Source organism: Sinocyclocheilus grahami, unplaced genomic scaffold (genome assembly GCF_001515645.1).
Source record: "Sinocyclocheilus grahami isolate Dianchi unplaced genomic scaffold, SAMN03320097.WGS_v1.1 scaffold1108.1, whole genome shotgun sequence".
NCBI classification, from domain to species: Eukaryota; Metazoa; Chordata; class Actinopteri; order Cypriniformes; family Cyprinidae; genus Sinocyclocheilus; species Sinocyclocheilus grahami.
Window position 1 is genome coordinate 304,290 of NW_015506287.1, and position 11,277 is coordinate 315,566.

Consider the following 11,277-nt stretch of genomic DNA (forward strand, 5'->3'; position numbering starts at 1 on the left):
TTGCATTCTAACACTGCTTGTGTGTCTCTGTTATGAAGCACTGGACTTTTCTTTAAAAAATACTTTGTGTAACTTACAATAACATGACAACTTGAGATAAAACAGTCAAATAAATCCAAAAAACAATAAATACTGCAATCAATAATCTATTTGTAGACAAACTGGACTTGCAAACACTTTCTGGTGTTGAGTCCAGAACACATGGAACGCTCTGGACTGATCTTTTGGAACTGATTGTCCACCAAAATAAAATTTTAAAACTGTGATCTGATGTAAATTTGTGCACCATCGTGTAAAGGTCTCAGTGAAGGTCTCTTATCATTGGTTTGGAGCGGTGATTCAGAGAACTGTGAGTGTTGTGGAGAGCATCTCAGAAGAGTAAACATTACATCTGCTGAATACCACGGCACCATATTTGGACAGCTGGAGATACAGACACAGAATTGAGTTTTCTAACAGTGAGTAAATCATTACAGAGGCACTTAGAGTCCAGCGTGGACACTTCTGGACTTTCTCACTCCAACACAGTTGGGTTTTCAGAAGAGCACAATGATGCGGGACAAGATCTTGATGGTTTTTGCGCTAGCTTGGCTTTATGCTTCTGGAGGACGTCGACAAACTAACATTAAAATTCCGTGTGATGATAAACGTGTGGAGAAAGTTGTGAATTTAACTCTTTCCACGCATAATAAGATATTAACAAAAGGTGGTCAACTGGCTCTCTATGAAATCCTGGAGGCTACAAAGGTAGGATGTAGTTTTGGTCTTTGCGTTATACAATACTTCAGCTCTAAGCAACTCTAGGTTGTCCTGCACTCTTAAAAATAAAGGTTCTTTATTGGCATTGAAGGTCCCATGATGAGCCTTGAACATCCATGCAACCTTATCAACGCACAAAAGATTCTTTAGATTGTTGAAACTTTCTTCATGCTAATAAAAAATGGTTCTTTTAAGAACTGTTCACTGAGAGGTTCTTTCGGGTTCCCCAAAGAAACTTTCAGTGAACAGTTCCTAAAAGAACCATTTTGAAGAACATTTTAGAAATCTAAAGAACGTTCTTTTGACTATAAAGAACCTTTTCTGCATTTGAAAGTTTCCATGGAGGTTTAAGGTTCCTTATAGAACCATTGATGCCAATAAAGAACCTTTATTTTTAAGAGTGTAGTAAGAACCTATAGTGGTTCCATTGATGTTAAAGTTTCTTCATGGAACCATCAATGCCAATAAAGAACCTTCATTGTTAAGAGTGTAGCATAATACAGTAATTTTCACAGGCCCAGAATGAATCGGTGGAAGTCGTGTTTGTACGGTTCACAAGCAGAGAGACAGATTGTCCTGCGGGAGGAGACAAGGTTTGGCATGAATGTGACTACCTGCAACAAGCGGATAAGGTAAGATCTTATGAAGTCATCTACATGATGATCTACATTCATTATTGCCAAACAAACCCTCGCATTTAGAAACAATACTAATCTGGGGCAACAGTCAATTATATCAGTTCTAAAGATTAGCGTAAATTATCCAAAATATGTTTCCAAACACAATCAAATACTTTTAAAAGTAATGCATTACAATATTGCGTTACTCCATAAAAAGTAACTAATTGTGTTACTCAGTTACTTTTTATAGAAAGTAATGCATTACGTAACTTTTGCGTTACTTTTTATCACATGAGCGGGGCTTGCTTATTTGTTTTCTTTTTGTTTTGTTTTTTTAATAACACAAAACCCAAAAGTTACCTTTTTGTCAACTGTAAAGGCCCTTCTGAAGAAAATGCCTCTTCTTGCAAAAGTAATCTGATTACAGAATTTGCGTTACTTGTAATGAATTACCCCCAGCCCTGGTAATTAGTGCCTAACAGCAGGCTTTGGCCATGATTATAGTACTGTACATGTATATTTTGTGGTTCCTCAGGCACTCATAATCTGTCACGGGACAGTCCAGTTTGAAGAAGCAGGTCAAGAGTTACTGTTACATGACTGTACAGGTATGTCGCATGTTGTGTTATGACTGTAATAACTGCAATTGAATCCCTTTCTTACTTTACAGTTATAGGTACACACAGTCATTTTTCTGTATTAAAGGTTTTATAGCACTTTTCTGCCCTAGAAATGCAAACTATAGTAACTAAATTGTCCAGTGACAAACAAGATTCAGATTCCCTCAGAGTAAAGCCTTTTTATTTTTAAATAGATCAAAATTGAAAACTTTAAAACCCTATTTTTTTATTGGTGTCATTACTGTGTTTAGCTTTTATAGGGCTTTTGTGACAAATTGATTAAGATCATGTATGTTCACATGAGATAACGACTCCAGTCATATCAAACAATTCATAATTCTCAACAGCACCACATAATAAATTAATAGCAAGAATTAATGAACAGATTAATAATTAATATTGACTTATACAACTACTACAAGTCCAAGCTCACCTGGATACAATCTATACACTCATGTTAAAGGGGTCATATGGTGTTGCTAAAAATAACATTATTAATCGCGGTTGAACCCCTGATGTCACATGGACTATTTTACCGATGTCCTTGCTACGTTTCTGTGCGTTGATCGTGGTAATATCCTTGCTGTCTATGGGAGGGTGAGAAAGCTCTCAGATTCCATCAAAAATATCTTAATTTGCATTCCGAAGATGAACGGAGGTCTTATGTGTTTGGAACGACATGAGGGTGAGTAATTAATGACAAAATTTTCATTTTTGGCTGAACTATCCGTTTAAATGTGCGATTTCCATTTCTAACACTGACTTCTCTGATTGGTTGGATCTCCCTTTTGAATTTTGTGTAGTATTGCAATTTGTCAATTAAACAATATTTTTTTAAATGTTGAAAGCTGAAATATGGCATATATTAAAACATATATCAGATTTTACTCACTATCTTTCCTAAACTTTTTCGACAGCTGAGCCAGCTGCTTCCTCTAAAGTCGCCCCGTGTCTGGGCTGCCCTGAAAAGATCGATTTATATCATGAAGAACTGAGAGAACCAGTCATTCATTCTTTGAAGAAAGCCAACGGCATGGTCAATCACAAGCATTTCTTCATCTTTAAGGACTTGACATCTGCAACAAAACAGGTAAATTATTTCTTTTTCGCTCATGCAGCTGTTTGATTCCCAGGGAATGTGTTCACTGATAAGACCAATGGCCTGAATACAATATAAAGTGACTTTAGGTAGAGTTGTCTTCCAAATGCACAAATATGAATGTGAAATCCCCTCATTTAATCCATTGGACTCTTTTTGTCAGATTGGGCTGTTGGCTGCAATTGGTTGAACTCAAGATCATCAAGGTTAATGTTGTGCTGTTGTGGATCTTTTCTGTGTGTAGGTGGTTGCTGGATTCAGGTATAAACTGCAGTTTTTGATTGAGAAGAGCAACTGCACCAGGGCAGAATTCAAAGTGGTTACTAAGGAGTGCCACCCAATGCAGGAAAAAACGGTACCATCCAAAATCACTCTTTTTTGAAAGCTAGTGTAATTGAATATTTGAAGAGTTCAGATGCAAAAGCCTATAAGTGCCAACATTTTTATCAGGCTCCTGTGTGTAGGTTCAGTAATTTTCACTTGAATGGCAATGAATAGGTTCTTTTGGTGAAATAACTGATCATAAACATAGGAGCCTAAGAAAAATACCCATTTTATAAGAACATTTCAAACAGCACTTAGAGGCTTTTGCATCTGAACTCTTCATTTATTAATTTAGTTTGAGATAGAACAATAATAAGTTGTTCTTTGATAGAATGTTGAAATTATTTATCAGATTTAAGGAATGTGTACAGTACTTGTGTTCTTGTAGCCTCTCACATAAGTTGTTGTTTAGGAGGTTTTGCAGTGTAACTCTACGGTGGATATGGCTCCTTGTAGGCACCAGGGCCCAGAAGTGCATGTTGAATGTGAGACGGTGGTTATTAAGGTGAGCCAACCCATCAATCATTTATTTTTATTAAACGATATAGATCATTTTCAAAGCATTGCGATAGATTTTCAATAAACCCATTCATGCCCAACTTCGTGTTTTCAGACTGTCGCAAGATTTAAACGGCCACCAGGCTGGTCTCCTCTTAGGATCATGCCTGAAAGGACAAAAGTCAAAGAATCCTCAGAGGAATCCAAGGAGAGCATCAGCACAACCCAATGCACACCGCTCAACTGTCCTACCAAACCCTGGAAAGAGTTCAAGCCGGTCATTGCCAGCATCGCTCCTCCAAACACTACAGAGTCTTCACAGCCGGACACGACCGCAGCAGACTCCGCATTCAACGACCAGGATCTGATAAGATGAGCCCCTCAGTGTGTGTGTTTAAATGGATACCTAAAATAAAAAAAGAAAGAAGTATGAAAGGAAATTCAACTACCATTCTTATAATGTGTTTCTGACGTTTTGAATAAAGTGTTAGTATTCATTTATTTGTGGATTCTACAATAATTCACAGTACACTGTCTCATATTTCACAATAAAGACCAAGATCCAAATATGCTGTTTATTAGAATTGTGTTGCATGTCGCTGTAACATATGAAATGGCATATTTGGCCCTCTTGTGGTCGAGACGTAAACTGCGAGTTAAAGAGCGATCACGTTTACCATTTTAGTGAATTCTGCGAAGAACATAATTTCAATATGAATCAGGAATTTTGCGTGAGAGCAAAAGATTTTCCCACATGTATTAAGCAAGAAAACGCAGGTTGGTCACGCGAATTTGTCCAACAGTATGCTTCATAAATCGCTACATCGTCAAAATAGCTACCCGTTTGCCCTCTTATTGTGACCACACTTTTCGCGGTTCTCACGTGATAACATTGTTTTGTTACGTGAGGTGAGGATAAGAGTTAAGCGATTCAATCTGCGATAATGAACGCCTAATTGTCAGCGAATTACAGCTCTGTGTAGTAAATGCCGCTCCATCTGAAAGCACGTGCTGGAGATTTACTACTAATCACAGAACCGGCTTTACTGACGAGATGCGCATGACAATCGCATGCAATTAATTGCACAGCCCTACTTTAAAGTCTCTGCGGCCATTGTTCTAACAACAAATAATTCCTCAGATAGATGCCTTTTTGAACGATCCATTGTGTAATGTTATGGCTGCAAGTTGTCAGAATGAACACAACTGAGTGTGTTGAACCTGAGATTGTTGTGACATAAAGTGACGAAAAAGCAAAGACTAATTACTTCAAACTAACCTGCGAAATCCGACCCGACAGCTCAAATTATAAATCATTTTATAAGCTTACTGTTGTTATTTGGTGTAAGGCAATGAGAGAGTTTTGAATACTGATTTTTTTTTTTTACTCTAATAGATTTTTGTTATGTTTAAAAATATATATATCTGTTAATTAATGATACTTTGTAATAGGCCTACCGGTGTGATGCATTTCTTCTTTTTTCATTTCTTTTCCATAATTCCATTATATGGAAAAGAATTTCAAACAGGTTTGGAACTATCAGAGAAGATCTCCTGTGTATTAAAGTCATGGTGATCTAATAGTTCAATTATGATTAGTTATTTGTTAATGCTGAGATGCTTGCGTTATTTTGTGATCAGCATTGTCACATCCTGCGTGTTTCATTTTCACTCCTAACCCATATGACACTCAAAACCAAAATAGATTTACAAAAGGAACTGGCCCCAGTCCCTTAAAATGGCTATTTCTTGTCATAGATGTTCCGGTAATTAAATGATCTTCTCCGGAAATAAAAATGGTTGGTAATTGTAGTCAAAGATGAGGTTAGGTGTACATCAGCGGCTTGATGTTTGAGGTTCATGGGTCAGACGTATGAATCATCATGCTGACGTTCTCAGGTGGACGGAGCTAGCGTTTAGTTTGCATTGCCTTCGGAGGTGCTATGGGGTCAAGACCCATGACATCTACAACATCTCATGTTGATGCATTTAGAACGGATTTGTGTCATTGCACAGAGAGCTTATAAATGGTTGAGATGGTCCTTCTTCTGTTACTTGAGAGGAGTCGGTCACAATATACGTCTATCTCAAATCAAGTCCTGTTTCCAGCCACAATGGTCAGTGATCGGATCTTTCTTCTAACCGTAACCTGCTCCGTCTTAATGCTACTAGTTAGCTGCGATGATCTTCTAGAGATCCGCTCTCCAGAAGATGACATGAAAGCTCGAGAGGAGAAAGAACTGGTAAGATACCTTTTGTTAAGAGGGTTTCTTCAGGAACTCTGCAAATCATTCTAAAATTACAGCATTAACAGATAAAGTAATTGAGAAAATAACAATATCTTACAGATCGAGGCTCTTCAAGAAGTTCTTGAAAAACTGAGAAACAAACAGATCCCCACTGCAGAGAAGAAGTTTGGTTGGGTCCCCTCGGTAAGTCTGTTCAGCAATTAAGACTTTGGCAACAGTTCACAGTGTCTATTTTACACATATTTTCACATAAATATAATTCATTAAATAACAATGTCATTAGGTCATTCATATTCTGTAGTACATTTTGAACTCTATATAAATGATTATCAACAAAATCATGTTTTGGTTGAAATATTTTGTTTAGAGAAAGGACAAAAGGATGAAATACTATATTTCCAAATAGTTTGCTTAATAATTAGATAAAATAATAAATATATACGTTTTGTCATATTAAAATGTATTGTATTGCTTTGTGGCGAATACGCAGCAAAAATCCAATAAAATTGTGAAATAATTTAAATTCACCAACATGTTGACTTAATTGTCTGTTTATTAATGTATTAGAAAACTGTGATTTCTAATTTTTAGAAATGTGAGTGTCATACTGATTTCAAATATTAAAGAGGTAGTTCTCCCATAAGTTACTCTACAAACTCATAAGTCTTTCATTCATCTTCAGCACGCAAATTTAGATGTGTAATATCCTCTTATCATTTTTGACCATCTATTGAAAGTCTAGCTACTCAACATGATCGTCTGAGTGGACTTAATTGTCTGTTTATTAATGTATTAGAAAACTGTGATTTCTAATTTTTAGAAATGTGAGTGTCATACTGATTTCAAATATTAAAGAGGTAGTTCTCCCATAAGTTACTCTACAAACTCATAAGTCTTTCATTCATCTTCAGCATGCAAATTTAGATATGTGTAATATCCTCTTATCATTTTTGACCATCTATTGAAAGTCTAGCTACTCAACATGATCGTCTGAGTTCCTGTTTACCATATTTGATGAGCTCTATATGTATGTGTGTTGATTTCTATGTGAATAAATAAAGCAATAAGCCCTGTGAAGCCGTGGTTTACAGTGAATTTATAACAGCTAAGGAGTGTTGTAAAACCCCCTTAGCTGTTATAAATTCAGTGTAAACCATGGCTTCACGGGGCTTGTTACTTTAAAAAAACGGTTATTCCTTATACGTAGTAAGGCTTCACAAAATAAAACAGAGCAAATAAAGTGTAATGATATTAATAAAAACAGTATTCTTCCACCAAACAATGTAGTTCCTCGGAATCAGTTGTGGTTCCAACAAAACGTAAACAAAGGTGTGTGTTTGTTGAGTAATTTACAACAGCTTAGAACGCGGCTCAGCCAATCAGAATCAAGGACCAGAACTATCCGTTTTATAATGCCTATTTTAAAAGCAGGTCATGATATAAAGCGATAGAAATCTTCCGATTAAACCGTTCGATTTACTTGGATTACTTATTTTTTAAAGCTTGAACATGTTGATGATTACCTTGACTTTCAATGGATGGATGGACAAAAAAACATTGTGAACATTGAGAATATTTTCAATCTTGTTCCAAAGATAAACAAAAATAGTTTGCTTTTGGAATGACATGAGGGTGAGTAAATTATGACAGAATTCCATTTTGGGATGAAGACCATCCATGATGGGAATATATGAAAAAGTAGGTACAGCATGGGAAATAACCCAATTTTATAAACAAAACGTAAACAAAGGTGTATGTTTGTTGAGTAATTTACAACAGCTTAGAACGCGGCTCAGCCAATCAGAATCAAGGACCAGAACTATCCGTTTTATAATGTTTTATAATGCCTATTTTAAAAGCAGGTCATGATATAAAGCGATAGAAATCTTCCGATTAAACCGTTCGCTTTACTTGGATTACTTATTTTTTAAAGCTTGAACATGTTGATGATTACCTTGACTTTCAATGGATGGATGGACAATAAAACATTGTGAACATTGAGAATATTTTCAATCTTGTTCCAAAGATAAACAAAAATAGTTTGCTTTTGGAATGACATGAGGGTGAGTAAATTATGACAGAATTCCATTTTGGGATGAAGACCATCCATGATGGGAATATATGAAAAAGTAGGTACAGCATGGGAAATAACCCAATTTTATACAAGGTGTTCCACAAAGTGAGTTGCATCAAGTACTTACTAATATAACTATGTAATATGAAAACTATAAAGTCTGACAAAACCATGAAACAATGAATGAAGCCGTGGTTTACAGTGAATTTATAACAGCTAAGGAGCGTTGTAAAACCCCCTTAGCTGTTATAAATTCAGTGTAAACCACGGCGTCACGGGGCTTGTTACTTCTATAAAACGGTTATTCCTTATACGTAGTAAGGCTTCGCAAAATAAAACAGAGCAAATAAAGTGTAATGATATTAATAAAAACAGTATTCTTCCACCAAACAATGTAGTTCCTCAGAAACAGTTGTGGTTCCAACAAAACGTAAACAAAGGTGTATGTTTGTTGAGTAATTTACAACAGCTTAGAACGCGGCTCAGCCAATCAGAATCAAGGACCAGAACTATCCGTTTTATAATGCCTATTTTAAAAGCAGGTCATGATATAAAGCGATAGAAATCTTCCGATTAAACCGTTCGATTTACTTGGATTACTTATTTTTTAAAGCTTGAACATGTTGATGATTACCTTGACTTTCAATGGATGGATGGACAAAAAAACATTGTGAACATTGAGAATATTTTCAATCTTGTTCCAAAGATAAACAAAAATAGTTTGCTTTTGGAATGACATGAGGGTGAGTAAATTATGACAGAATTCCATTTTGGGATGAAGACCATCCATGATGGGAATATATGAAAAAGTAGGTACAGCATGGGAAATAACCCAATTTTATACAAGGTGTTCCACAAAGTGAGTTGCATCAAGTACTTACTAATATAACTATGTAATATGAAAACTATAAAGTCTGACAAAACCATGAAACAATGAAATGGTGTGTTTAGTGTGATGCAGGTGAGCAGTGTGCGGTTCGCAAAGGCGCTCGCTTCGGGAAGCTTTGCAGCTGTCCAGGAGGAACCACCTGCAGTTTCTCCATCCTCAAGTGTTTGTGAAAACATGCCTCATTCTGTCATTATCCAGCGTTTTATTGTATGATTGTTAGAGATGTTTGTTGTTTCCCGTCAGTTGTAACGTTTTATTAATGCACACATCAAATAAATGCATGCATTTTTGTAAATATCTCTGTTTTTTGTTTTTATTCAAAGTCTGATAACTCTGAGAGAATAATCTTGAAATATTCAAATCTTGTAATTCCGTGGCCACTAGGTGGTACAAAGCTTCAACCAATTACAGTCCCTGAAAATGAAACCTAAATAAGGGGCCGGTGTCATATCAGAGCTATTAAATTGGTAGGCAAGAAGTCAAAGAGCACTTGGATGAGTAGTCAAGCTATTATGTTTTATCAGATGCAGCTCCTCCCAGCAGACTAGGCTAAATGGTAGATAAGACATTAATAATTAAACACATTTACACCTATACATTGATGGATTCCTTTATTCACATATATTTAAATATATTTGTTATAAGAAAGATATAGGACAAGCAGGCTATATATCATTTCATTTGGCAGTTAGTTAGGAGTCTGCATGAAATAGTTGCTCTTTTACACATTTTTAACCACACTGGAGCAAACTACCATTCATTAAAAGCAAACATGTTTAGAAATAGCAATAAAATATACAATATGGCATATATGTGTATTTATTTATTTGACATATAGTACATATATTCAGCACTTTTTTAAAAATTGGTACAAATTGGTATAGAAATTCATTTATAAAATAAAATGTAAGAAATTTGGTTTGTGAAGAGCCCAATTCTAATTTATCTAGCATTGTCCTAATAAAATAACTGCATAATAGTTTTTACATGGCCATTGTTAAAATAAAAAAAGCATATCACATGCACACATTTCTATCATACACCCAGCTGTCTTGTTAATATGAGTTTCTAAATCCTTCCAAAATACCAGTTTGCAAGGTCTTCATCAACTGGTTGGACACAAATGGCGTCAAGCTCTCCCTGCGCCTTGTATATAAATAGTGGGCGTTTCCCTGAGCGCATCGCTTGTGTTACCGTCGGGCTGTCCGATTCATTTGAGGGGGTCGGTTCGTTCGAACGAGTCATTTCAGTGAGCCGATTCTTTCGAGTTTAAATTGTTGCCAGAATACCCACGATTAGCATTTTATGTTACATTGTTTTAATGTCTGGCTGTTATCACCATGTTTTTTTTTTTGAGTAAGTTATAATAAAGATATTCGTTGTATTCAGTAGCTTAGCTTGCTCTATTCTTTTTCTATTCTATCTGTTTTTTTTATTATATAATTAAAAATACCTTGCTACGTGTACTACGTTAAGCTAACTGAGACTTGTTATAGCACTTGCGTATATTGCTCTTTTGTTGAGCAATATTTTGATTGCTTTCATTGTCCTCATTTAAGTCGCTTTGCATAAAAGCATCTGCCAATGACTAAATGTAAATGCATAGAAATGTATGTATCAGATTGATTAATTAATTGATTTTTTAATAAATAAATAAATAAATAATCGTTAGTGTCAAATGCGTAGGCTATATTGCTCCAATTTTTCCCTCGCAGCCTGTTCTTCGTAAAAGATCCAGAGAGAATCGGTTCGACTGAATCATTAAAGAGAACCGAGTCAAACGAACGACTCAAATGGGCTTTTTGTGGGGTAATAGAAACCGTTGAACATGTAATATTAAAGGGGTCATATGATGCTTTTTTAAAGATCATTATTTTGTGTATTTGGTGTAACAGAATATGTTGACATGCTTTAATGTTCAAAAAACACATTAAATACTGTACATTATTGTAGGTCCTCTATGCCCCGCCTCTCTCAAACACTTCGTTTTCTACAAAGTCCCTCCTTCCGACAAGCGCAGTCTGCTCTGATTGGCCAGCTGACCCAGTGCATTGTGATTGGCCGAACACCACAAGCACTCGTCGGAAATGTAACGCCCCTTACCATAATCGCGAGCTTCATCTTTCAAAATAAATGTAAAGACAG

The 11,277-nt window shown here is 35.8% G+C and overlaps 2 protein-coding genes across 2 annotated transcripts; both read left to right on the forward strand.

The window, feature by feature from the left end:
* Positions 1-458: 458 nt before the first annotated feature.
* Positions 459-4,502, forward strand: kng1 (kininogen 1). Its single transcript, XM_016252434.1, has 7 exons — positions 459-747; positions 1,275-1,391; positions 1,915-1,987; positions 2,917-3,089; positions 3,343-3,453; positions 3,835-3,927; positions 4,036-4,502. Exons 1-7 carry the CDS (start codon positions 550-552, stop codon positions 4,294-4,296), a joined length of 1,026 nt encoding a protein of 341 aa, XP_016107920.1. The 5' UTR covers positions 459-549; the 3' UTR covers positions 4,297-4,502.
* A 900-nt stretch (positions 4,503-5,402) lies between these two features.
* Positions 5,403-9,468, forward strand: LOC107566877 (cocaine- and amphetamine-regulated transcript protein-like). Its single transcript, XM_016252435.1, has 3 exons — positions 5,403-6,163; positions 6,269-6,352; positions 9,195-9,468. Exons 1-3 carry the CDS (start codon positions 5,948-5,950, stop codon positions 9,300-9,302), a joined length of 408 nt encoding a protein of 135 aa, XP_016107921.1. The 5' UTR covers positions 5,403-5,947; the 3' UTR covers positions 9,303-9,468.
* The last annotated feature ends 1,809 nt before the right edge of the window (positions 9,469-11,277 follow it).

What these genes read in the sequence shown, in the direction of transcription:
- kng1 (XM_016252434.1), top strand. Translation starts at nt 550, where the DNA reads ATGATGCGGGACAAGATCTTGATGGTTTTTGCGCTAGCTTGGCTTTAT. An exon ending in ACTGTTACATGACTGTACAG is followed by an intron (nt 1,988 to 2,916) that starts GTATGTCGCATG and finishes CTTTTTCGACAG; the next exon opens with CTGAGCCAGCTGCTTCCTCT. An exon ending in GTGAGACGGTGGTTATTAAG is followed by an intron (nt 3,928 to 4,035) that starts GTGAGCCAACCC and finishes TCGTGTTTTCAG; the next exon opens with ACTGTCGCAAGATTTAAACG.
- LOC107566877 (XM_016252435.1), top strand. Translation starts at nt 5,948, where the DNA reads ATGGTTGAGATGGTCCTTCTTCTGTTACTTGAGAGGAGTCGGTCACAA. An exon ending in CTCGAGAGGAGAAAGAACTG is followed by an intron (nt 6,164 to 6,268) that starts GTAAGATACCTT and finishes AATATCTTACAG; the next exon opens with ATCGAGGCTCTTCAAGAAGT. An exon ending in AGTTTGGTTGGGTCCCCTCG is followed by an intron (nt 6,353 to 9,194) that starts GTAAGTCTGTTC and finishes TGGTGTGTTTAG; the next exon opens with TGTGATGCAGGTGAGCAGTG.